This window comes from Notechis scutatus, chromosome 14 (genome assembly GCF_049901735.1).
Source record: "Notechis scutatus isolate UNSWTSFEM ecotype Mainland chromosome 14, rNotScu1.2, whole genome shotgun sequence".
NCBI lineage: Eukaryota > Metazoa > Chordata > Lepidosauria > Squamata > Elapidae > Notechis > Notechis scutatus.
Window position 1 is genome coordinate 1352106 of NC_142022.1, and position 27761 is coordinate 1379866.

The 27761-nt window shown below is 46.4% G+C and overlaps 1 protein-coding gene across 1 annotated transcript; it reads right to left on the bottom strand.

The window, feature by feature from the left end:
* Window positions 1-384: 384 nt before the first annotated feature.
* PYGM (glycogen phosphorylase, muscle associated) lies at window positions 385-27761 on the bottom strand. Its single transcript, XM_087943685.1, has 19 exons — window positions 27420-27761; window positions 23275-23376; window positions 22633-22711; window positions 20857-21092; window positions 18797-18908; window positions 18005-18087; window positions 16716-16859; window positions 15563-15655; window positions 14277-14423; window positions 12269-12432; window positions 10341-10455; window positions 8287-8388; window positions 7289-7436; window positions 6382-6440; window positions 5540-5681; window positions 4794-5001; window positions 3666-3800; window positions 1923-1989; window positions 385-969 (listed from the first exon to the last, which is right to left on the bottom strand). The coding sequence occupies exons 1-19, from the start codon at window positions 27660-27662 to the stop codon at window positions 817-819; spliced, it is 2532 nt and encodes an 843-aa protein (XP_087799811.1). The 5' UTR covers window positions 27663-27761; the 3' UTR covers window positions 385-816.

The following is a 27761-nucleotide window of genomic DNA, read 5'->3' on the forward strand; positions in this document are numbered from 1 at the left end:
GAAATGATATAAGGTGTCCTGCTTGAGCAAGGGGTAGGACTAGAAGACCTCCAAGGTCCCTTCCAGCTCTGTTACTCTGATTTGCAACCTCCAAATGTTTCGGTACACGCAGCCCCATATCTCTCTGGTGCAACAGAACCACAGCTAGAGGTGGCTGCAAACTTTGCAATCTGCTTGACGGGCAAGGAATTGGCTGCAACTCAAAACAGGTCTTTTTAGTTTTTGAAAAAGCTGACATCCCACCCCATCGCTCCCCAAAGCTGCCTTTGTTTTCAGAGCAAGACACCTTCAAAAATTAAGCAATGTGTTGTTGTTGTTTTTTTTTAAAAAAAAAAAACAAACCTTGCAGGGGAAAAAAAAAAGAGGTTCCAGCAGTCGGGAATATTTTAAAAGCTTTATTTGTAATTTTCCTTTTTGCTTCTATCTTCCGGTTTGCAAACCCCTTTCCTCATTTCACAATGACCGGAAGGATTGTGTTGTTGTTGTTTTTTGCTGAGCTGAACAACCAACTCTCCTTCCCCTGCTGGGCCTGGCTGTTTTGAAGACCCTCCGCCTTCAAAAGCTGAAAAAGAAGCTTTTTCTCACGCTAGGAAGGGAAGGAAGCACAGAAGGAAATACAAAGGAAAGGGGGATGGTGAATTTTAAAAAAATACATACCGAGGGGAGGGGGGCTAGGAAGGTGAGGGGTTCTTCCTAACACATCCCCCCCCCCTCGGTGACACGTTGGGGGCTTGGCCGAGATGGAGAACTGTGTTGCAGCCGAGCCCCCCCAGTTGCTGGGGGTAACAGGGCAGGAGGACGGAGGGTGGTGGGTGCTCATTCCCGAGGCTCATCGGGGGCAGGGATCTTTTGGCGGGTGGGCTCGACCCCCCAGATCTCACGGGCGTACTGGGCGATGGTGCGGTCGCTCGAGAACTTTCCAGAAGTCCCAATGTTCCGGATCACCTTCTTCGTCCACTCCTTGGAGTTCTGCAGAAGGCCGGCAACAGAAGAATTGAGAGACGGAAGGAAAATCATTTTCCTCTATTTTAAAATACATTTTTATGAGACGTTTTACAAAGAGCATAAATTCTAACACACACTAAGAGAGAGGGAAGGAAAGAAAAGAACAGAAGGAAGGAAGGCAACTGAGAGAATGAAGGAGAAGAAAGAGAAAGCAGGAAGGAAAGAAAGGAACGAAAGAAAAGAGGAAAGAAGGAAGGAAGGAAGGAAGGAAGTTGAGAGAAGGAAGGAGAGAAAGAAGAGAAAAAAAAAGGAAAGGAAAACTTCCATTTCCACTGTAGCAAATATAAGTACCATCGTGACTTATGGCTGTGTTGGGCAGGATTCATCACAATCGTAAGTCACATCACAAACAATCAAAACTATTAAAACCATTAAAAATCATCATGGTCGAGAATGTAATCAATTTACTAAAAAATATGGCCCTTTATCCAATGCACTTATTACAGATTTGCACTTGCAGTCTCTTTAGAAATGGGTCTCACAGTTTGAGAGAAAATGTTAAAATGATGGATAAAAGACTGAAAAATGGAGGAAGATCCTGGGAAGAAGATTTTTCATCCTTACATTTTAGCATCCGTTCCCCTCTTTGTTAGACTAGACATCCCCAGTTCCTGCAACCGTTAACAAAATGTTTTTAGCCTCCAGCCCTCTTTATCTTTAGTGCTCTTCTCTGAACTCTTTCCAGAATATTTTCTCAGCTTCTTTTTTGTGTCATGGTGACGAGAACTGGATGCAAAGTTTAATTTTAATTAACTGGATTCACTGAATGCAAAATTTAACAAAATTACACTTCTCTCTACCAGGCTTAGCTAGATAGTAGTTAATATGACTTACGGGTCTTTTTGACACCCCTTGATTGAAATCGGCACTAATCCTGCAATTTGGCAAAGACAGGGTCCCCTCCAGAGCAAACTCACCTTATAAAGGGCGCTGACCTTTTCTTGACATTTAATGTAAGCTTCGTAGTCGGCAAAAACTTTAAACCTGTACCAAGAAAAAGGGTGATTACTGGAAAGCCCAGTATGTTGACCCAAAGGGGCATGGCACAAAAGCAACAAAATCACAAAAATAGGTAAAGTCCTTTTAATACCTCCAACTTGGCCCCCAATGTCCAGTTAGAGAAAAAACTGGAGGAAAAACTCTCCCAAGAACAGTCTTTAAGGGGAAGAAACTCCGTCCGAACCCAAAGTACATATAAATTATAAATAACAACCAACACAAACCAGCTGCAGCAATTAACGAGACAGGGCAGGATAAGGAATTGCAGACTTCCAAAAGATAATGAAACACACACAGTTGGGAGGATGCCAGAACCCAGATAAGACTTGACAAACCAAAATAGTTCATGCTTTGCTTCCAGCAAGGAACTGTGCGCAAACACCCTCTTTATCCTGTTTTCCCAGCTGCAGCTAATTAAGGGAATCAGGGCCTTTTTCTCCCCTGTAACCCACGTTGCTCCCTTCTCCGTTCCTCCCTGTGTGCTCTAGGATGAAGAGGGGGTGGGCCTGAGTCTTCCTCTGAATGCCCACCCAGACTGTGCCCTTCTCCAGTTTTTTCCACAGGGACTGGAGCCACACTCCCACTCCCTATCAGCTGTTCCATCTCTCCCTCAGAATCGGATTCCAACAGGGGCATGACACCCAGTTTTCTCATTAAGATGTTGGGGGCCAGGAGTGGGACCTTTAAGGTCATCCAATCCAACCCCTTGATCCGGATTAAAGCACCCCTGAACTGATGGCTGTCTAGCCTCTACCTCTGTGTTTCTCAACCTTAACAACTGCTAAGACAAGCAGACTTCAACTCCCAGAATTCCCCAGCCAGAGTTGAAGTCCAGTTGCTAAGGGTGAGAAGCACAGAACTAGCTCGTTGTTCACTGTCAGTTTCGTTGCTGTTGTTTTGAACATTTGGAGTGAACCTGCACATGAACAATTTCAGCCTGCTGTTTTGTCTCTTGTGTGGATGAAGATGGAAGAAGGCCTTTTGATTCCCAGCAAAATTTAAGAAAGTGGGGAGAATGTTATCATGATTTGAAAAGGGAGGATTCTGAAGCTTCGCTTTAAGCTGCCCCCTGCTGGACACCCAGCCCAATGGCAGAAAAAAGGATATAACTATCATGCAAACATCATAAATATGAATATTCAATAAACATTTATTTACAAAATATAAATATAACAAGAATATATTTATATTTTGTAAATAAATGTTTATTTACAAAATATGAAAACATGCATATTTATTATATGAATATATATGTAATAAATGTTTAGCATATAATATATATTCATAATATATGCATTACATACTTCTGTATAGAATGGCAACCATTTATTGTGGTAACACTCATACTATATTTTAACTTTTTTTGTTGTATTTTTGGGTTAATTTTTTAAGCACTTGGTTTTTAATAATACATGTAGCATTTTCTTTTGTTCCTTTTGGTTTTTTTTTTCTTTTATCTGTTACTAACAGAATAACAGAGTTGGAAGGCACCCTGAGGTCTTCTAGACCAACCGCTTGCTCAGGCAGGAGACTCTATACCAAATGGCTGACCAATTTCTTCTTCTTTCAAAAGCAATAACAAATATGTTAAAACAAAAGTTTTTAGAAACGCTGCTTTAAAGTCATAAGGGAAAAGGAACATGCCCGGGGCTCGCTCTCACCGGTCGTGGTACATGAGCATGTTAACGATGTCCTTAAAGAGATCCGGCTGCTTGGGTGAGAAGAAGCCGTTGCTCAGCTGGTCCATGGCTTGCTTCAGTTCAGGGATCTGGTCATAATAATCCTTGGCGCAGTAGCTGTGGGGAAAACAGGGTTGATTTAGTCCAAAATAATTGTCCTGCACACTTGGGCAGCCTTAGGCATGCTGCCCTCCTTAGTGCCCCTTTACAAATGAAATCAGAGGGGGGAAAAACTTTTTAAAAACAGGCCCATTTTACCAGCTCTTTTTTTTGGGGGGGGGGAACCAATCTGATCCCCCAGTGTTTCTCAGTGTTTAGGATGGCAGTTCCCATCACCCTTTCACAGGCATGGCTGCTGGGAATGATGAAAGCTGCAATCCATCACTTTTGCTGGCAAACCTGGATTCGGCTGTATATTTCACAACAGCTTTTGAAGTTTATGATGACCAAGGGCTGCGTGTTCTTGGGACTGATTCCCTTCGGAGGGCAGCTGGGAGTGAACGTTGAAAAAATTGGCACTCAGCTTTTTCTAACGTGCTGGGCACGTTTTATGGCAGGGGGGTCTCCAACCCTGGAGATTGAAGACCTGTGGACTTCAACTCCCATAATTCCCCAGCCAGCCATGCGTCTTCCAACAAGCACAGTCGATGGGGGACGCCAGATGCACCTAACAACTGCTTAACAGCTACAGTGATTCACTTAAGATCAGTGGCAAAACAGAGTGTAAAACTGGGTGCGACTCATTTAACAACAACCTTGCTTAGCAGTGGAAAGTCTGGTCCCAATTGTGGTCATAAGTCAAGGACTTCTTGTATATAGGCTGTAAACTCCACAAAGTGCACTATGTCCGTGTCCTAATGCTGTCTTATGAGTCCTCTTAATATCTTTTTCTGCTTTATAATGTGTTTATTAGTGTTGCGTATCAGTGATTGCATGACGTTTGTAGAAGCCATAGGCTAAATAAATAAACAAAATATCCTGGTGCCCATTTTAGCTTTGCCCAGCAAGTTAAGACTCATAAAATCCTAAGGCTGGAAGGGACCCTTAGAGGTCTTCTAGCCCAACCCCCTGCTCAGCCTTCACCTGCCCTGAGCCCCCTCTGGCACGTACCCTTTCTTGTCCATCTCATCCACATCCTCCACGCGCATGCCAAAAATGAACAGGTTTTGCTCTCCGGCTTCCTCTGCCATCTCCACGTTGGCGCCATCCATGGTGCCAATGGTCAGAGCCCCATTCAGCATAAATTTCATGTTCCCGGTTCCCGAAGCTTCGGTGCCGGCTGTTGAGATCTGCTCAGAAAGATCAGCTGCAGGGATCACTGCACAGGGAAAGAAGAAGAGCCGGTGTAAATCAGTTCTTGGGAGTCCAGTCGGACCATCTAGAAAGTGTCCCAAAAGTGCTTTTTCAAAAGGCAACTGGACTTTGTTTTTCCTTAAAGACTTTTCACTTCTCATCCAAGAAGCTTCTTCAGTTCTGACTGAATAGTGAAGGATGGAAGGATTTACATTCCTTTCAGTCCTCTGGTCGTTAGTACTCTTTCTGAGAGTCGTTGAGGCCACTTGGAGGTTTATCTCTGCCCTCAGGAATCTCCTTGGAGCTGCTGAAATGACTGTGTTGTAAATACACTGAACACACTGAGATCCCTTTCGGCAGTTCCAAGTAGGTTCCCCACCCCCATTTGCACTATTCAGGTGGCCCTGAGTGCACAGATAAGCCTCCAAGTGGCCTCAGCGACTCTCAAGATGAGAACTAACATCCAGATGACTGGTTTAACACTGTGGGGTGCCAAGAAGCATTCCCTGACAATCCACGCCAGGAGATCCCAGCCAAAGGCAGGTCCAGCACGCGAGACGTACCCTTTTCAGCCAGGGAGACTCGGTAGTTTTCCAAGAAGATCATCTTCAGCCGGTCACCAACGATGGGATCATGGTTGATGATGTCTCCGATGGCGGTTACCAGCTTGATGATCATTTTGGCCACGTGGTAGCCAGGAGCCGCCTGCAGGGATAAGAAGGGGCTTTAGCCTCCCTTTAGGGACCCCCACGAAGAGTTTGCGAGGAAATGCCAGGGCATCTCTAGGTAAAAGGGCATGCAGGTGATCAGGGCAGCCTGACTGAAACCCAGTCCAAAATGCTATATTTAATTCATCCTTTTCTTCAAAAAAAAAAAAATGTGCTTCTTTTATGTTCTGATAGGTTTTACAAGAAGTAATGGCTGGAAGGTCGTTAAAGAGAGGTTTATTTATTTTTATTTGATTTGTCAATTGCTTACAAGATAACGGGTATAAGTATAAACATAGTTATGAATACATGAAATGGGTACATAGAAGAAAAATAAAAGAAACAGTAGGACAGGGACGGTAGGCACGTTGGTGCGCTTATGCATGCTTACGCACGCCCTCTAAGCTAGAACTACGGAGGAATTTCCCAATGACACGTGAGAATGACATCACTGGAGGTTTTTAAGAAGAGACTGGACAGCCACTTCTCTGGAATAGTACGGGATTCTCCTGTTTGGGCAAGGGGTTGGACTAGAAGACCTCCAAGGTCCCTCCAAGCCCTATGATTCTATGATTTGAAAGCTAACAGATGCCAAGAGACCAAGCGGATATTTGCTCCATATCCCGTCATCCCACCTCTGCCTCGAGTACCCCAATTCCCATCTTCCCCAGCCCTGCCCTCTGCTGTCCATGCCTCACCTTGCCTCCAATCATGACTGTCCGTGGCACAAAGTGCTTGTTAGGTTCCCTCTTGATTCCTGGGGAGGGAAGGTGGAAGAAAAAGTCCACAGTCAGATGAGAGACAAAAACCAGCTTCTCTTTTGGTTTCCGGTCTCTCCCTGGAAACCCTTTCAAAGGCAGGATTCGCACAACCCACTTAGCCAGAAGCCCTGCATTCTCCCGCACTCGGGCTTCATGCAACACACAGAACCACGGACTCATTACTTTGCTACTTCTGAGAAGTAGCGGTTTAGAAACGAGGAAGGGTGTCGGCTAGAAACTGGGTGAGGGTGAGTTCTAGTTCTCCCTTAGGCATGAAAGCCAGCTGAGGCAGTATCTCTCCATCACTGTTTTGTGGTGGGAAAAGAAGGGGAGGGGGCTTAAACGGGACCCAATAAAACCAAGGCGGGATATAGATCTGACCATGATGAAATAATCAATTAACCAGCCTTAGCTGAGCTGGCACAGTTCATTAGGTGCAAAATAATTTGCAACACTGAAAGGAGCTGAGCTTATAATGTGCACTTGGTCATTTGGGGATGGATGGCTAGAGAGAGAGGAAGAGAAGAGAGAGAGGAAGAGAGAAAAAGGGAGGAAGAAAGGAAGGAAGGAGAGAGAAAAAGGTAGGGTAGGAAGGAAAGGAAGGAAGGAGAGAAAAGAGGAGAAAGGAAGAAAGGGAAGGAGGGAGGAGAAAAAAAGAAGAGGGAGGGCAGGAGGAAGGAAGGAAGGAAAAGGAAGGAAGTTTCTGAATTTCACTTGGAGAATGCCAAACCCCACCCCTGCCAAAGCAAGGATGGGGGGGGGGGGAGAATCCCGAGGAAAAGGGGCTTCGTCAGTCTCCCCATCTCTGGCTGCCCCACAGACGCAGCTGGAGGCCGGCACTCACGGTTGTAAAGGGTGATGACATGCAGGCAATTGAGCAGCTGCCTCTTGTACTCGTGGATCCGCTTCACCTGCACGTCGAAGAGGGAGTTGGGATTGATCTTGACCTTGTATTCCTTCTCCAGGTAGGCGGAAAACTTCAACTTGTTCTCCTAAAACCGGGTTTGGGGTAGGTGGGGAAGGGAAATTAAGCAGAATGAAGATGAAAAGGCAAGGCCGCCTGCCCCCTCCCCTCCCCAGAAGCTCTGATTAGAGCTTTGACTAGTAAGTAAGGAAGAGGGGCTGAAGTATTTTCCAGGTCCAGAGAAGGAAGGTAACATTTGGAAGCTACTCGGGGCAGACACCTGCCTAATTCATAGGAGTATAAGGGGGGAGGCCCAGCACAAACAGACTTACAAGATTCTGATATTCAGAGTTTTAGCTTTGCTGTGCAATTCTCTGCTCCGATTGGGACCAACACCCTTTTTTTTAATATTTATCCCATGCTGGACTCCACTGCATTGGACTGAATTGTAATTCTGGCTTCTTTGCAAAGAAGGAGAAGCTTGGTGGGAAGCGGGGCAGCCAGGAAAACAGCCGCAATAGTATACAGGTCATCCTCGACTTAACAGCAGTTCGTTTAGTGACCGTTTGAAGTTACAAAGCACTGAAAAAAGTGACTTAGGATTGTTTTTCACGCTTAATCATTTCAGCATCTTTGTGGTCACGTGATAAAAATTCAGACACTTGGCAACTGACTCATATTTATGACGGTCACAATGTCCCATGGTCCCATGATCCCCTTTTGCGACCTTCTGACAAGCAGAATCAATGGGGAAATCACTTAACAACCGTGTTGCTAATTTAAATTAAGTGATTCACTTAACAAAGGTGTCCAGAAAAGTCATCAAATGCAACAAAACAAACAAAAGTTTCTCGCTTAGCAACCTCCATTTTGGGGCTCCATTGTGGCTGTATTTGGGCCCAGCCTGGCCAAAATCACCACCCCATCCTCCTCCTCACCTGTTTGACTTTGGCCACATCCCGGATAAAACTTTCGTCATCCACGAAATTGAGAAGTTTCCTCAGCTGATCCAGATCCGCGATATAGTCTTCTCCAATGCGCTAGTGAGGAAGTTACAGAAAGCAAAGTCAGCGCTGCGGCCGAGGGATTCCAGCCCGGTCTTTAATGGCCAGAGATCTCCGACCTCCAGTCCATGGACCGGCCCCGGACCAAGGCATGACAGAAACCTGCCTGCACAAACAAGCAAAGCTCCATCTGTGGGATGCAGGCAGCCCACGAAACCACATCCCCTCTGGTCCACGGAAAAACCTCTCTCCACGGAACCTGGTGCCCCAAAAGTTGGGCTGCCTCTGTTCAGTGGTATCCAGCCCCCAAAGGCCCCAATTTTACCTAAAAAAAACCTTACTTATTTTTAAATCAGTAGAATGGCGTTCATTAAATGGCTCGTGCGAGATGCTGTCATCAGGGCAGGGGGTTATTTTATTATATTAATTATATGACTCTTATTAGTATTATTGTTTTTACATGAGGTTTTATATTCTGTAAGCTGCCTTGAGTCGCCATGTATGAATAGGTGGCAATATAAAGTCTGTCTGTCTGTCTGTCTGTCTGTCTGTCTGTCTGTCTATCTATCTATCTATCTATCTATCTCTATATCTATCTATATCTATCTATCTATCTATCTATCTATCTATCTATCTATCTATCTATCTATCTATCTATCTATCATCTATCTCTATATCTATCTCTATATCTATCTATCTATCTATCTATCTATCTAAGCATTTAAAAAAAATGAAAATCCCCTCATCGCTCCTGCAGGAATATTTCAGCTTCTACATACGATTCCTTTCCCTGCAGGCATTATTGAATACCCAGGACAGTCAGAAATCAAACCCAACTACTAAAAATGCCTCTAAGCATGGGCAGAGTGGTTTTCCCCCCTACCACGCAAGACTAAAACTGTCCTTTTGGGAAACAAAATGAAACAGGAGTCCCACTGCATGGATTCAGTGAGAACAATTACCCAGTGGAACGGCTTTTGCCTCTAGAAGTTGTGAGTGCTCCATCCCTGGAGGTTTTCAAAAATAGACTGGGCAGCCATTTGTACAGAATGGTATAGGGCTCCTGCTTGAGCAGGGGGTTGGGCTAGAAGACCTCAAGGTCCCTTCCAACCCTGTTACTCTGTTAACTATCCTTCTGTTAAAATATTTGGGAGTCGCTAAGCAGCAACCATTTGATGCAAATGTCAACAGTCAACAGAAGAGAGAAAAACCCTGGCTTCACACCATCTGCTAAGCCATGCTTTTATAATCACTCTTCACTAAATAAACCACAATGGACTGGCTGAACTATAAACCATGATTGACATTATATAATCAGCTGTTACAGACAAGACCCTAACTCCAAATGCAACGAACTTGGCTTAGCATCTCAGCATCTTAAAGAGAGTTTATACATTTAATTTGTTTTGATTTAAACAAAATCATTTAATTAATCATTTGTTTTGATTTAAACCAAATGAAATTAATCTAATTCAACTTATTGTTGTTAACCGCCTGCCGTTTAGAGAAAGAAAGAAAAATAGGATGGGAAATTAATGGCCAGAACAGATATTTGGGGAAAGGGCATAGAAAATCTTCTGCAGATAAATACTTTGGCAGCTAAGATATTCATGTTTAACTCCTGCTTGATCCCAGGACACTCTGGGTAATTTTGGGCTAATCACTTTCTCTCAATCCAGCTGCCTGGACTTCAGCCACTTCAAGAAAAAGCAAGCTATAAATAAACAGATCAATATGAGGAAAAACGCCAAAGGGAAAGGAAGTGGCTGTTTTCATGGATTTTTTTTAAAAAAGGAAATCTATTAAAAACCAGAGCAGCAAATGGCTATTAAGGCAGGTCGTAAAAAAAACAATGTATATCGATCCGTCCACCTTTACCTTCCATCCCTTCCAGGCTAAAAACCTCCATAAATTTGCCAACAAAGAATATTTTGGGGATGAGCTAAGAATGGATCGCGACAGAGATGGGGTTTCATTATCAGGCTCACCTCAGCTATGACCTCAGCCAGCCCAGGGTTGCACAAAACCAGCCACCGACGGGGCGTGATGCCATTGGTTTTATTCTGGAACTTGTGCGGTTCGAATTCGTAGAAATCTTTAAATCTGAGGGAAAGAGCGGCAATAATAAGAGAGGCAGGGGGAACTCAAGCAAAGGCGAAAAAAGAAGAAAAAATAAAAAAAATTCTTTCGGAAGAAGGCAAAGAATTACCCTTTATAGGGAGGGGTGCATTTGGATTTTATGCATATCTTAATGCAATTCACATTTTCCCAAATTTGACTTTGATCTCATCTGTACTCCGGGATCCTCCTCTTATCCTTAAATGAAGTCTTAAATCAGAATCTTCATCTTAACCATAGTTAGCTAGGATCCTCATTGTAATCCTAACTAAAATCTTGCTTAGAATATTTTTCTTCAATTACAGAGTTAGCCAGGATCCCGATCTCAACCTTAATTAAAATCTTAATTAGAATTTTTGTCCTCAACTATAGTGTTAGCCATCTAATAGTTACGACCATTTTTCACACTTATGTGAATGACTATTGCAGCATCCCCGTGGTCACATGATCAAAATTAAAACGCTTGGCAACTGACTCAGATTTATGACGGTTGCCATGTCCCGGGGTCATGTGATCCCCTTTTGTGACCTTCTGACAAACAACCGGGAACCCAGATTCACTTACCAGCTGTGTTACTAACTTAACAACTGCAGTGATTCACTTAACAACTGTGGCAAGAAAAGTCGTAAAACGGGGCAAAACTCCCTTTAACAACTGTCTCACTTAGCAATATACATTTTAGGCTCAACTGTGGTCGTAAGTTGAGGACAACCTATATTAACAGCAGTTGCACAGTCATGTGATCAAAATTCAGACTCTCGGCCTGTATTTATGACGGTTGCCATGGGATCTGCTTTTGGGACCCTCTGACAAGCAAAGCCCACAGGGAAGCCAAATTCACTTAATGACCATGTTACTAGCTCAACAACTGCAGTGATTTACTGAACAGCTGTGTTGAGAAGGACAAAACTCAACAACTGTCTTGTTGAAGAATGGAAATTTTGGCTTCAGTTGGACCTAAGCCAAGGACCGTCTGCGTTCCACTTTCAAGAGAGGAGAGCTAACAGCCAACAACCTTTTTGTTCCTCCGTTTGGTTGTATTTTTGTGGGCTGCACAACCCCTCTTTTGCACAAGAGCGTCCGTTGTGCCTGGTTTTGACAAAGGTCCTGTTCTGATCTAGGCTTCCCCCAAAAGCACTAAGGAGGCTCTTTGTCCTGGCAAAAACCCTTTTATTAAACGAAGGTGAATTTCTTGCATCCACATTCAGCCAAAGGTCTGGCAAACAGTCTTTCGAGGGGCTAATGAGGAGCACAGGCCTTATCTAGCCTGTAGAGCTGCCCAGTAAATATTTCCAAACGCAGTGCTGACAAGGAAGGGCTCGGCACAGAGATCTTCACACTGCTGCAAGGAACAAGTTGTTTCCTGCAAAAGCCCCCTCCCCTTTTGCTCCTCTTTTAGTCCCTATGGGAGGGGCCATTCACCTGTGGCCTTACTCCCACGTCAACACTTAGTTCATGAATGTTCTTTCCTTTTGTCAGCTCTGCTCATGGGCAGGCTGGGAACCTGCTCCAACTGCTCCCCTGCCTCACTGGTGTCCGAGCCCAAAGGCAGCTGACAACTGCCAGCCTGCCCTGGGCCCATCTCTGCCTCTGATGCAGAGCCCTCATCCAAGCCTTCCTCAGCCTCCAGGACTGGCCCATTTTCCTTCCCAACCTCCTCACTGTCCGACTCTGCCGCCAGCTCCGCTAGCCACCAGCAGGCCACAACAGATCCAGTTTGCTCTCCTCTTGTTTGTCCCTGATTGTGGGAGAAATTCCCTCCTCCTCTCCCCACAGCTGTGAGACTCCAGATACCTACACAGTGGCCTTCAGGATCTCAGAGTGGATCCAGGCAACTCCGTTGACCGCATGGGAGCCCACGATGCAGAGATGCGCCATGTTGATCCGTTTGACGCTTCCTTCTTCCACCATGGACATGCGGCGCAGCCGGTCGAGGTCTCCCGGGAAGGTGGTGTAGACTTTCTGCAGAAGACGCCCCCAAAACAGGCTGTTAGGACACTCGTCGCAAACGAGCGGATTCACGCATAGCCCTGGGGAAGCTTTGCACAACAGTGGAGTTAAGACTGTCATGGGAATGCAGCCTTGACCCTTGGAAACAGCTGAAGAACACGAGGTCTCCTTGAGGGACTTAAAGAGATGCAGGAGAAGGAAGAGAACAGAAAACCAGCTGGAATGGAGTAGCTGGACAGTGGGTTTGGTTGGACAGCTGTGCCCTTAGAACATAGAATAGAGTGGGAAGGGACCTTGAAGGTCTTCTAGTCCAACCCCCTGCTGGAACAGGAGATCCTATAATGTTTCAGACAAATGGCTGTCCAACCTCTTCTTAAAAATAACTGATGATGGAACTTCGGAAGGCAAACTATTAGTTGTTAGAAATGTCTCCTTAATTCTAGGTTGCTTCTCTCCTTGGTTGGTTAGTTTCCAACCATTGTTTCTTATCTTGCTTTCTGGTGCTTTGGAAAATAAGTTGACCCCCTCCTCTTTATGGCAGCCCCTCAGATATTGGAAGACCGCCATCATATCTCCCCTAGACATGCCCAGTTCCTGTAACCATTATTTGTATGTTTTAAGAGGCGTGGTGGCAGTGGTTAGAATACAGTCCTGCAGGCTACTTCTGCTGACTGCCGACTGCCAGCAGTTTGAGTCTCACCGGCTCAAGGTTGACTCAGCCCTCCATCCTTCCGAGATGGGTCAAATGAGGAGCCAGATTGTTGGGGGCCAGAGGCTGACTCTGTAAACCACTTAGGGAGGGCCTTACAAGCATTGTGAAGCGGTATATAAGTCTAAGGGCTATGGCTATTGTCCTTCCTTCCTTCCTTCCTTCCTTCCTTCCTTCCTTCCTTCCTGTTAGAATGCAGTATTGCAGGCTAACTCTGCCCAATGCCAGGAGTTCAATCCTGACCAGCTCAAGGTTGACTCAGCCTTCTGTCCTTTCAAGATGGGTAAAATGAGGAGCCAGATTGTTTGGGACAAGAGGCTGATTCTATAAACCACTTACAGAGGGCTGCAAAGCACTGTGAAGTGGGATATAAGTCTAAGTGCTATTGCTATTGCCCTTCCTCCCTCCCTCCCTCCCTCCCTCCCTCCCTCCCTCCCTCCCTCCCTCCCTTCCTTCTCATCTCGTTCCTTCCTTCCTTCCTTCCTTCCTTCCTTCCTTCCTTCCTTCCTTCCTTCCTTCCTTCCTTCCTTCCTTCCTTCCTTCCTTCCTTCCTTCCTTCCTTCTCTGTAAACCGCTTAGAGAGGGCTGCAAAGCACTGTGAAGTGGGATATAAGTCTAAGTGCTATTGCTATTGCCCTCCCTCCCTCCTTCCCTTCCCTTCCTCTTCCCTTCCCTTCCCTCTCCTCCCTCCCTCCCTCCCTCCCTCCCTGCTCACTGCCAGGAGTTCAATCCTGACCAGCTCCATCCTTCCAAGGTGGGTCAAATGAGGACCCAGATTGTTGGGGGGCAAGAGGCTGACTCTGTAAACTGCTGAGAGAGGGCTGCAAAGCACCCTGAAGTGGGATAGAAGTCTAAGTGCTATTGCTATATGTTTTAGCCCCCTGTCTCCTAATAATCTTTGTAGCCCTTCTCTGCGCTCTTTCCAAAAGTGTTTCAACATCTTTTTTTATATTGCGGCGACCAAAACTGGGCGTGGTATTCCAAGTGTGGCCTTAGCAAGACCTTCCAAAGCGGAACTAACACTTCACCTGATCTTGATCCTCTCCCCTGTCCAGGAGCAGTCTACCTTGATCTATCTCACTGCCCAAACCGAGACATTTGCCCCAAAGATCTTTTCAGGGGGGGTGGGGGGGGGTGTTGCACTCACGTCGAGGAAACGTTGGTTGATTTCGTAGATGATCTCCAAGTGACGGGGCAGGAGGGTCTCAAGGAGGTGGACGGGCCAGCGCTCCAGTGCCTCAGGCAGCACGGTGTGGTTGGTGTATGCACAGGTGCGCACAGTGACGTCCCAGGCCTGCAATGCGGGGAGAGAGGAAAGTTTGTTTCAGGGACGTATCGGTTACAGTTGTTTAGTGAATCTTTGAAGTTGCAAAAAAAAAGAAAAAGTTGGAATAGCAAACACCAGCCCTAGGCAGGGGGTTGGACTAGATGACCTCCAAGGTCCCTTCCAACATTTAGCTATGATGAGTCTACGATTGATTCTTACATGTAGTCCTTGACTTCTGACCATTCATTTAGTGACTGTTTGAAATTGCTGAGAATGACTTACAAGTTGTCCTCACACTTATGACTATTGCAGGATCCCATGATTAAAACTCAGGTACTTGGGAATTGGCAGGTATTGATGATGGTTGCAGGGTCCTGTGGTCATGTGAATCCCCACTTGCAACCTTCCCAGCTTGCTTCCAACTAGCTAAGTCAATGGAAAAGCTGGCGGGGAGATTAGGAAACCACGATCGTCTGACTTCTCACTTAAAGACCGCAATTTGCTTAGTGACTGTGGCAAAGAGGTCATAAAATCAAGTGTGATCACATGATGCCTCACTTAATCACCATACTGCTTAAGAATAAATTTTCCAATTCCGTTGTGGTTGTCAATAGAGGACTATCTTTATCATGGGCAATCTATTTGAAGATACTTCTGTTCTTAAAAGACAAGAAGGAAACTGGGATCCAGTTTGGTCCAATGGTGAAGGCACCAGGCTAGAAAGCAGGAGATGGTGAGTTCTAAGATCTTGCCTTGGCCATGAAAGGCAGCTGGGTGACTTTGGACCAGTCCTCTCTCAGCCCGACCCACCTCACAGGGTGGTTGTTGTGGAGAAAATAGGAGGAGGAAGGTATGTTGGATACGTTCACTGCCTTGAGTTAATTGTAAAAATAATCAAGGCAGGATAAAAATAAAATAAAATAAGACACTGTGCAAAACAACAATCACCCAATTGTGCGGTAGAAAAGAGACAGTTTGTATTGTTTCCTCGTTTTTCTTTTTTGCACTGTTTTATATATATCTCGGCTATTTCTCAGTCATTTCTTCGATGCTCATTTCCAAAGTAATCTATTTTAATTTTTCCTTGGCTTCGCATGTTCTTCCTTCCCTCAAGAGCCATATTTCGGTTTGTTTGTTTGTTAGTTTGCACAATTACAGGCTCTTACCTTATCCCACTCCAGCTTCTCAATATCCATCAAAATCCTCATCAGCTCTGGGATGGCCAACGAAGGATGCGTGTCATTGAGTTGAATGGCGACCTGCAGTTATCAAAACACAACAAAACGGAGAGAATGATGGGACTAGAAGACCTCCAAGGTCCCTTCTGTGGCTTGTGCCAAGCGGCATTGTCATTTCAGCTGTCCTTAAGCCCGTTTTACAGCTGAGAAGGCCGAGTCCCAAATTCCCCAATAAATCTAGAATAATTCCTGAAGCTTCTACCACCAATCTCCCTCTAAACAAAAGAATGCAAAGCAGCCCAAACTCTCCATCCAGCTGGGTGTGACCCATCTTGGACCCTCTAGGTCCAAGCCCAGGGGTGGGATTCTACCAGTTCGCACCTATTTGCTAGAACCGGTTGTTAACATTCTAAGCAGTTGGGAGAACCGGTTGTTAGAAGAAATGACTGGGCTAATCCTGTAAGGAAGGCAGGAAGGAAACATTCTGGTGTTGCTTACAGAAACTGCCTCTCTGTTAACCCTTATTACGTTCGTGGCAGGACTAGACTTCCTGTCTCAGGAACTTCTCTGGAGTTTTTTTCCCCTCCTTTGCTGGTACTTTGCTTGTGTGGAGTGACCATTCAAAGTTACAATGGCACTGGAAAAAGTGACTTATGACCGTTTTTCACACTTACGATGGTTGCAGCATCCCCACAGTCGTGAGAGGCCAGGCGAGGAGATGCGTGCCTCGATGTGAGTGATGTTGAGTTGGCCACGCCCGGCCAACATGACCACCAAGCCATGTCCACCCAGTCACATGACCACTAAGGCACGCCCACAGAACTGGTTGTTAAAAAATTGGAACCCCACCCCTGTCCAAGCCCCACGGCTGGCCAGAGGCAAAAGATGGACATATAACCAAGGAAGCAGAGGAATTATTATTCTTGCTCACAGAGAAGGGGGAGGAGAGAAAAAACAGGACTCGAAAGCTCGAAAGGGGGCTGAATCAAGACTCCCCCCCCCCCCCAAAAAAATGGGGTCTCCATTGATTCTCTGAAAAACTGACCCCCGAGGCTCACCTGGTCGGCTTTCCCACCCACCAAACTTCCTGGGATGCAGACTGGCTGATGCGCCACTCAGCCAAGGCGCTTTTGTTGGGTACCTTGTCTGGAAAGGCGTCAAAAGAGGTGCGGACAGGATCACGGCTGCCGAACTTGGAGGATTTGAACCGGCGGATGATATCTTGCAGCGTGGCGGCCACCACGAAATACTCCTGCTTCAGGCGCAGCTCTTTCCCTTCGAAGAACTGCAGAGAGAAGAGCGGAAGTCAAGCTACCCGCCAAGGCACCTGAAGGCAGGACCAGGAGCCACGATGACCAGGAAAAGGTCCTCTAAGGAGACGCTCCGTTCTCCAGGTCCCGGTTGTCCCAAAGGTGCTTTTTTTTGTTTTTCCAAGAGGCAAGTGGACTTCCTGGTTTTTCTCTGAAGACGTGTTGCTTCCCATCCAAGAAGCTTCTTCCGCTCTTCTCTTCTGGGATGAGAAGCAAAACGTCTTCAGAGAAAAACCAGGAAGTCCACTTGCCTCCTGAAAAAAACCACCTTGGGGACAATAGATGGAAACTCATCAAGGAGAGAAGCAACCTGGAATTAAGGAGAAATTTCCTGACAGTGAGAACAATTAACCAGTGGAACTGCTTGCCACCAGAAGTCGTGGGTGCTGCTCCATCACTGGAGGTTTTTAAGAAGAAATTGGACAGTCACTTGTCTGAAATGACATAGGGTCTCCTGCTTGAGCCAGGGGCTGGACTAGAAGACCTCCAAGGTCTGTTATTATTCTGTTAGAATGATGTCCGGAGGAGGATGCTCAGCTTGCAGAGAAGTGACCCAATTGAGAGTAGGTAGTCCTCAACTTACAACCGCAATTTCAGTTGTTAAATAATTCAATTGTTAAGCAAATCACCAGGTGGCTGGACCTGATTTTATAGACCATTTTACCCCAGCCGTTAAGTAAATCCGACGATTGTTAAATGAATAACATGCTCGTTAAGCAAACCTGGCTTCCTGATGAACTATGATCACGTGACGGCAACTGTCATGAATGCAAGTTGGTTGCTAAGTGCCTGACCTACGATCACATGACCTGTTAAGGGTGGTCGAAACTTTGAGGACAGGCTGCAAGTCACTTTTTCTGACGGTCATAACTTCAAACGGTCATTAAAGAAATGTTCTCTTTCCTTGTCATCCTCCTACAATCTGATGACCTCCTTTGTTGTGGATGTTATTCCTCCATCATTCCCAACCTTTTGGCCGAGGACCATGGGAGTTAGAATTTAGCAAATACTGGCTGGTGAATTCTGGGAGTTGAAGTTCGCGTGTCTTAAAGTTGCTGATATTGAGAAACGGTGATTTAAAGGTTCCCTGGGGGGGAAAAAACCAGAAAAAGGTACTTACGTTATCATTGGGATACAGAACACGGGAAATGTTTTCTGCCAAATTCCGGTCCAGCACGGCCTGAATATAGCCGCCCACATTGACTGAAGAAGGGAAGATTTTTTTAAAAAAACAGAGAGGAAAAAAATAAGTTAATATAATTTAATTAACCACGGGATGCTACAAAATTAAAATTAAAAGATCATTAGGACTAGAAACAGGGCCTTCTTGGTGTTGGTGCCTCATCTGAAGCAAGTTTGGTTCATTAGTGTGTTTCTGAGTTTATCATGTCAATTTAAATCAGGGTTTCCCAACCTTGGCAAGTTTAAAACTTATGGACCAACTCCCAGAATTCCCCAGCCAGTAAAGAATTCTGGGAATTGAAGTCCACACATTTTAAACTTGCCAACGTTGGGAAACCCTGATTTAAAATGCACTAGTTCTCTTGGGTCTTTGTACGATAAAACCTGGAACAAGGACCAACCCCATACAGGCAGCCCTCAACAAATTCATTTAGTGACTAGTCAAAGTTACAACGGCACTGAAAACAGTGACTTATCATTTTTCACATTTACAACCATTTCAGCATCTCCATGGTCACGTGATCAAAATTTGCACACTTGGTCACTGACTCATAGTTATGACAGTTGCCGTATCCTAAGGTCCTGTGATCCCCTTGTGCGACCTTATAAGCGAAGTCAATGGGGAAGCCAGATTTCACTTAACTGTGTTGGTAACTTAACTAACACAGGGATTCACTTAATAACTCTGGCGAGAAAGGATTTGTTTGAATCTCAGGTCGTTGCTACTTACAGTCCTTCAGGTTGAACTCGTTGGGAGCTCTGGCAGACCACAACCGCATGGTGTTGACTGTGTTGTTGCGATACCCAGGCACGGGGGTGTCGTAGGGCAAGGCGAGCACCACCTGCAGGGGTGGGGAGAGGAAAAAATAACCAAGGTCAGTCCCCAAGAGGACCCAGACTCCATGAGTATTGCAGTCAGTTGCACAGAGTCTAAAATCATAATGTTGGGAGGTTCTGGTTACCTCTTGAATGGACAACTGCAACATGCTCTACCTGGGGCTGCCCTTGAAGAGTTAGATAGAACAGGAGAGATAGATAATAGATACATATAGATAGATAAATAGAATGAGAGATAGATGATAGATATAAATAAATAGAATGACAGAAAGATAAATAGAATGAGATATGATATAGATAAATAGAACAATAGATAGATACGATAGAATGATATATTGATGATAGATGATTGATGACAGATTATAGATAAAACAAGATAGAATGATAGAACAATCAAATTATAGATATAAATAGACTAGAATAGGTTAGATAGATAGATGATAGATAGATAGAAAGATAGATAGATAGATGGTAGATTGATTGATGATAGATGAAATAGATTTGATGATAGAATACCACCCAACAACCAAGCAATAAAACAACCGCGCAACCAAAAAAACAAACCAAAAGCCCCAAAAAAAACCCCCCAAAATAAAAAACTAAAAAAAAATATAAATTAAAATTTATAAAATCATTAAAACTTTAAAAATTAAACATTCCCCCCCCCAACCCCACCCCCAATCAACAAACCCAAAAAAAAACCCCCAAAAAAACCCACCCCCGCCCAACAACCCCCCCAACCCAAAAAACCCCCCCCCCCCCCCCCCCCCCCCCCCCCCACCCCCCAAACAAAAAACCCCAACAAACAAAAAAAAAAACAACCCCAAAAAACAACCAAAAAAAAAACAACCCAAAAAACCCAACCACACACCCCCCCCCCCCCCCCACCCCCCAACAAACAAAACCACCCCAAAAACCCCCATACCCCCCCCCCCCCCACCCACCCCCCCCCCCATTAAAACCCTCACGGTACACCCCCCCCAAAACCCCCCCCCCAACCCCCCCCCCCCCCCACCCCAACCCCCCCCCCCCCCCCACCCCCCCCCCCCCCCCCCCCCCCCCCCCCCCCCCCCCCCCCACCCCCCCCCCCCCCCCCCCCCCCCCCCCCCCCCCCCCCCCCCCAATTCCCCCCCCCCCCCCCTCCTTCCCCCCAAAACCCCCCCCCCCCCCCCCCCTCCTCCATAGATGATAGATTATAGATAGATAAAACAAAATAGAATGATAGAACAATAGAATTATAGATATAAATAGAATAGGCTAGATAGATGATAGATAAATAGACAGACACAGACAGACAGACAGACAGGTAGATAGATGATAGATAGATTTGATGATACATGATGATAGATGATAGATAAAACAAGATAGAATGATAGAACAATAGTTATAGATATAGAATAAGATAGATGATAGATAGATAGATGATAGATAGATAGATGATAGATAGATAGATAGATAGATAGATAGATAGATAGATAGATAGATAGATAGATACCGGTAGATAGATAGATGGTTGCAGCATCCCCACAGTCATGAGAGGCCAGGCAAGGAGATGTGTGCCTCAATGTGAGTGATGTTGAGTTGGCCACGCCCAGCCAGTAACATGACCACCAAGACATGTCCACCCAGTCACATGACCACCAACCCATGCCCACCACCTAAGCCATGCCCACAGAACCGGTTGTTAAAAAATTTGAATCCCACCCCTGGTTGTAACTGTGAAGTCCTAAAACATTTTTTTCAGCGCCGTTACAACTTTGAATGGTGACTAAATGAACGGGACTTCCTGTCCTGTAGGAACTCCAAACAGGAGCAAAAAGTCTTGTGTGAATGCAGCCAGAATGCCGGATAAGAGAAGCGATGGGTTGCATCCCTGGGAAGCTGTGACGTTTGGGGAGGAAACACAAGGATGTGCACGGACTCTCACCTGCGCATGGAACAAAAGCCGCTTACCTGTGTGTCAACCCACTTCGTTTCTCCATCTCCGTGTTGCACGCGTCCGTAGAAGTGGACAGGGATCATATACTCCGGGCGGGCCTTCTCCCAGGGATTCCCGTAACGCAGCCAGTCGTCGGCCTCCTCCACCTGCCAGCCTCCCAAGATCTTCTGGTTGAAAATGCCGAATTCGTAGCGGATCCCATAGCCGTAAGCAGCCAAGCCGAGAGTCGCCATGGAGTCCAGGAAGCAAGCTGGGGGGCGATGGTGAAACCCACAAGGGGACCAGTGACCAGAATGGAAAGAAGACTAAAGTGCACTTGTAAAGCAGGAGTGTCCCACTTCAACAACATTAAGACTTGTGGACTTCAACTCCCAGAATTCCCCAGCTAGCTTTATTGGAGGCCAAAATCTGGATGAGTATAGTGGCTAACCTCTTTGGACTCCTGTGCCAAAAATTGTGCGTGCATTAGCGTGTGCGCACTCACGTTCCAGCACCCAGAATGCAGTGCACACACCTCCCACACCCCCTGCGCATGTGCACACAATCCCACCCCACCACCCCCTTACCTGCACTGCGCCTCACAGCTGATTTTTGAGGCCTTTTGCAAGGCCTTTCAGGCTGAATAATATGCCTGTTTCGTCACTTCCTGTATTATTACAGGAAGTGACGAAACAGGCCTATTAGTCCTGAAAAGCCTTGCCGCGGAAAAAGACCTCAAACCAACGGAAAAAAAAACAGCTGTGAGGCACACACATGCTAAGTGAGGTAAGTTTGCCTGCGGCTCGCTTGCCGGCACAAATGGCTCTGCGTGTCACTTGTGGCATGCGTGCCATAGGTTCGCCATCACGGAGCTAGTGGTTACTCCTGTAGGGTCCTCTGAAATGGTCGGCCTTAAAATACAGAGCTGGGTTGAAGTTGGAAAGGAGACCAACAGGAAATCTTCAAATGCAGACAGGGTTCATCTCTTGCCTAGTAACGGGCAAGCAAGAACCACGGAGTGTCTGTGAGATCAACTCAGGAGCTCCACTCAACTCAAATGAGATCGCATTTTAGTCTGAAGACTTCTCTCTCGCTAGCTCTCGCTGGGCTTGTGCCACACACACACACACACACAGAGAGAGGCTGAATTTGCACAATATGCCCGCGTACAAAAACAGCCCGACAATGCTCAACCTAATGAATACGCTGTAGAAATCAATCCCTAAGTGGGAAACAGCCACTCTGTCTAGAAGAGTCTCTAGACCAGTGGGAGCCAACCTGGTCCCTACCGCCCACTCGTGGGCGTTCCAGCTTCCATGGTGGGCGGTAGGGGTTTTGTCCCCTACTTTATAAATCACCATTACTGTGGAACCGGTGGGCGGTTAGAAAATTTTACTGCTAACAGAGGTACAAAAGTGGGCGATAGGTATAAAAAGGTTGACTACCCCTGCTCCAGATGGTCACCTCTATGCAATTCGGAGGGTGGACTAGATGACTTTCGGAGGTCCCATCCTAATGATGGTGAGGATTTTTGAGCAGAGGTGCCCTTGTCTGGGGAAAAGGGGAAAAAAAAACCCTCCTGCAGGAAGGATTTTAAAATCAGGGGGGATTGGAAGGACCTTTTCCGATGAACCAGTTGCTTCTATTTATTTGTATCCTGCCTTTATTGTTCTTACAATAAATACAAGTGTCTAGTTGTGTACAGGGCTTCTCATCTGCCAAAGGCAAGACCAGACAAGATCTTTGCAGGAACTTGGGCCCGCTGAGGGAGGGCGCCGCTGTGTCCCGATCTGCCCCTCACGGATGCCCACCTGCCAGCCGCCCCAATCCTCCGTTGCCCAAGCCGGCGTCCTCTTCAATCTCCTGCAGCTCCTCCATATCCAAGCCCAGCTGCAGAGGGAGGAAAAGAGAATAATGTTAACGTTGGGACCCCAAAATATTTATTGGATGGTTGGTTTGAATTCCTCCTTTATTATTTATACAAATAACTCAAAGCGGTCACCATAAGTAATACTATGTTTCCCAACCTAAGAACCTTGTGCTGGGTGGAGAAAGAGTGGCCCAAAGTCACCCAGCTGGTTTTCATGGATAAGGTGGAGCTAGAACTCTCAGTCCCCTGGTGATTAGCCCAAAATCATCCAGACAACTTTCGTGTTTAAGGCAGGATTAAAACTCACCACCTCTTGGTGATTGGTCCAAAGTCACCCAATCATGGGTGGCTTTCACGGATAAGGTGGAACTAGAACTCCCCACCTCCCGCTTTCTAGCCTGGTGCCTTAACTAACAGACCAAACTGACTTTCATAACATTCTCCTTCTTGCAAAAGACAGGAGGAGGGGGCAACTTTGCAAACTTTTTTTTTTGCCATCTTCTTACCACTTTTCCTAAAGCTTTTCCCCCTCCCCAATTTCCTGCTCCCCCCTCCCCAATCAGTTCAAGAGCAGCTCCCGTACCTGGTAAATGGCTTCGTCGCAGGCGTTTTGCAAGCCCAGGTTCACCATGGTGTTTTGCAGTGTCCGTCCCATGTAAAACTCCAAGGAAAGATAATAAATGCGCTAGAAGAAAGGAACAAAAGAACAGGGGGAGGGTCAGTAAACAGCCCCCCCCCCCAAGAAGAAAGGTTTTGGAATTCTACTGGAGATGAAGTTGCAAATTGGAGATTTGCAGAAAGAAGCCAAAATATGCAATCTGAAAAAAAAATAATACACATCCAATGCATTAACCTGAAACCTGGCTAAACCTCCCTTACAACCACAATTGGAACCAGAACTTCCATTGCTAAGCGAGGCAGTCATTAAGTGAGTGGCACACCATTTTTTCCTGCAGGGCGTTAAGCAAATCACCATGGTCTTTTAAGTGAACCATATGGTCATTAAGTGGACCTGGTTTCTTTCCCCCCCTTCCCACTTGACTTCACTTGTTGGCAGCTGACTGGGCGGTTGGCCAATGAACCTGGAATCTGATCACATGAACTCAGGACACGGCCATTGTTGTACACACATACTTGGTTGCCAAGTGCCCAAATTTTGATCCCGTAACCGTAGGGATGCTGCAACAGTCATAAGCGCAAGGACCCGTTGTGGGTCACTTGTTTCAGTGTCGTTGCAACTTTGAGCAGGCATTAAATGAATGGACATAAGTCAGGGACTACCTATATTGTGTGAACAGAGGTTTTGTGCGTTTGGCAGATTATAAGAAGATACAGGTAGTCTCCAATTTACAACAGTTCTCTTAGTGACCATTCAAAGTTACAACGGCACTGAAAAAAGTGGCTTAGGACTGTTTTTCAAATTTATGATCATTGTGGCATCTCCATGGTCACGTGATTTACCTTTGGATCCCTGATTCACATTTGTGACGGTTTGCAGTGTCCCTGGGGGGGTCACGTGATCTCCTTTTGCAACCTTCTGACAGGCGAAGTCAACGGGGAAGCCAGATTCACTGAACAGCCATGTTTCTCATTTAAAAACTTCAGTGATTCACTTAACAACTGTGCTGAGAAAGGTCGTAGAATGAGGCAAAATTCACTAAAACAAATTTCTCACTTAGCAACATAAATTTTGGGCTCAGTTGTGGACGTAAGTTGATGGCTGCAATTCCTACATTATGGGTGCCCAAATACAGAAGCCGTCTTTGGCTGCAACACAGCAGGAAAATTCTCACCATGTACTATGAAAATCCCAAAGATATTTTTTTTTCCCAAAAGGCAACTGGACTTCCTTGGATTTTAATTTGAAAATGTTTCACTTCTCGACCCAGAAGCTTCTTCAATTCTAACTGACAGGTGGTGAATGGGAAGATTTATATTCTAGGAGATTTATGTTCTATAAATCCTTCCATTCCCCACCAGCCAGTCAGAACTGAAGAAGCTTCTGGGATGAGAAGCGAAATGTTTTCAAATTAAAAACCAAGAAAGTTTAGTTGTCTTTTGCAAAAACAAAAACAAAAACCCTTTGGTACAGCCATCTCCATAGACATACTAAGAAAATAGCTGGGTTTCTCAAACACACATGAACATACATGATCCCATTTATTAATTACTGTGATTAATGTGAAGTGCAAACTCAGCCAATCAGAACTGAGTTTTGATTCCTAAACCCTTTTATCTTTTATTTGAAGCTGATCTTTGCACACTGAGTAGACCATTTTTAAGGGCTGTATTTCCAGCACGTTTATCAACACTAGGTGGCAAACCCTGATGCGAGAAGCTGTCCAGAGCAAAAAACTTGGCATCATCCAGCTTAAAATTTTTAGCAAAAGGTCCGTTGATCCAGCCTTGACCTCAGGCCTTCAGGTGTCTAAAAATGCCTCATTTCACAAGGCAGTTACCAATGGATGTTACATTTTCCATCAACCTGGTGAAGTAAACTACACCTCGCTTTGCACCAAATCCATAGACTCAAACTATCGAGAAACCCCTGAAATTTTGCAAAAGACTATAAATATTTTGGAGAAGAAGAAAAAAAACCACCCATCTGAAGAGAAAGACCCCCAAAACACCAAAGAACAACTCGGCTACCTGCCTCAATAATAGCAGAATAGAAAATCCAAACAGATTTCTCTACTGCAAGATTTTATTACATTCTCATTCGTTGTGAGGATAGTTTATGCCAGGAATCTCCAAACTGGTCAACTTTTAAGACTTGTGGATTTCAACTCCCAGAATTCCCCAGCCGTCCCATCGTTTTTTATCCCCCTGGCTGCAGGAATGCGAGTGGGCGTAGCGAAGAATGAAGGTTCCCGTTCATGCAGCATACAGGCAGTCCTTGATTGATGTACAACCACAATTGAGCCCCAAATTTCTGTTGCTAAGTGAGACATGTGTTAAGTGACATTTGCCCCAGTTTAAAACGATTCCCACGTTTGTTATGGGAATCATGGCAGTTGTTAAGTTCGTAACCTGGTTATTAAGCGAATTTGGCTTCCCCCGTGATTTTGCTTGTCAGATGGTTGCAAAAGGAGATTTACATGTCCCCAGGACACTGCAACCGTCATAAATATGAGTCAATTGCCAAGCAAGTCTGAATTTTGATCCTGTGACCATGGGGATGCTGCAATAATCAAACGTGAAAAACGGTCGAAAATCCCTTTTTTCAGTGCCGCTGAAACTTTCAACAGTCGCTAAATGAAACGGTTGTATTTAACTCAGTGGTTCAATGGTTGCATTTGCAGAACCTCCATTTACGGGTTGTGTGAATGCCACCCACTTGCATTTAGGACTGAATGCATCTTGTGCGAAACAAACCTGGACCCCAGGAACGGAGCAAACGCAGCCATAACATCCCCCCCCCCCGCTCCCCCAAAAGAGAGGCTTTCCAAGATCAGTCTGCTGCAAGCCATTTCCCCCCCCACCCCACCCCCCCCAAAAAAAAGCTGTGCCAGGGGACTCCACCAGCCTGCAGCTCCTTTCCTGACCTTTTCCCACCCAGCTGCGCTAACTCAGCCCTTGCTAAAAGTTTGCAAGCAGTATCTAGTATCTCTTGCAAGGCTCCTGCTGACACAACAAGCCAGAGCTGGAATCAGGTAGCAAAAGTTCACGCCAAATGTCAGGCCGGCTAAATTTAAAGAGCCGAGGCACTTTTGCAACCTGTGTGTGTGTGTGTGTAAAGGGAGAGGGCAGCCCTTGTGCCCTTCTTGCGAGCACCCTTTTGGGGAGTGGGCAAGGATGGGGGAGTCCAGCTTTGGGACCTTTGCACGTGGGGTAGTCAGGCTTTGCACAAGGTGGGTTCGGTTTTGCACATGGGTGTGCAAAGGATTCTTTGCTGGTGGCTTTCCCCCTGCCCCGTCCCTCATCCCAAACTGGGGCTGCGATTTCCCACCGTCCTATGCGATGCTATAAACAGCTATTAATAGGCACCTCTGCAGCTTTGATCTTGACACCCCCCCCCAACCCCATCGCTGCCAGCTTGCCCTTCCTTCACCCTCCCCTCCCCTGCAGCCCCTTGGAGTCCTGCCTGCCCATAACTGGCTGGGAAAAAGAATCAGAGGTAGCCAACAGCCGCCTTGCTCTTCTCCTCTGGATGCCTCGGACTACAGCGCCCATCATCTTAGCCAAACGCCTGGGGATGAGAGGGACTGGAGGGGGGGGGTCAAGGGGAACAGAAGGGCTGTTTTAAGGGAGCAAGGAAGGAAGGAAGGAAGGAAGGAAGGAAGGAAGGAAGGAAGGAAGGAAGGAAGGAAGGAAGGAAAGAGAGAAGGAAGGAAGGAAGGAAGGAAAGAAAGGAAGGAAGGAAGGGAGAGAAGGAAGGAAAGAGAGAAGGAAGGAAGGAAGGAAGGAAGGAAGGAAGGAAGGAAGGAAGGAAGGAAGGAAGGAAGGAAGGAGAGAAGGAAGGAAGGGAGAGAAGGAAGGAAGGAAGGAAAGGGGAGCCCCTTCAACTCCAACTCAAGGAGGGCCCTATAATCGCAGCCTGCACCAGCAGGGGATGATGGTGCTCGGGACGCGGGATATGGACTCGGTCCGACCCGGCTCGGGCAAGCGAGCAAGCTCCTATCCTCACGCCCCTTTCCCCGCTGTAGGGAAGCGAGCTATCCACGCGTGGCCAAGCCGGCGCGCACAACACCCCTGCGAGGTGGGTCGGGGGGGGGCGGGGGTCCGCACCTTGGGGTCCTTCTCGTAGTAGTGCTGCTGGGTGCGGATCCAGCGGCCGACCAGGTGGTCGCGGACGGTGTGGGCGAGGGCGAAGTAGTAGTCGCGCGGCGTGGACACGTTGCGGTCCTTGACCAGCGTGAAGTGGAGGTGCCGGTTGAAGCTCTTCTTCAGGTCGGTCACGTTCTCCACGCCGGCTAAGCCGCGCACGCTGATCTGCTTCCTCTTCTCGTAGTCCGACAGCGGCAGCGACATCGCGGCGGTCCGGGAGGGCGGCGGGGCCGGGACGGGACGGGACGGAGGATCTACAGGGCGCTTCGCCTGGGCGCCGGCAAATGCGCTCCATACCCCGCC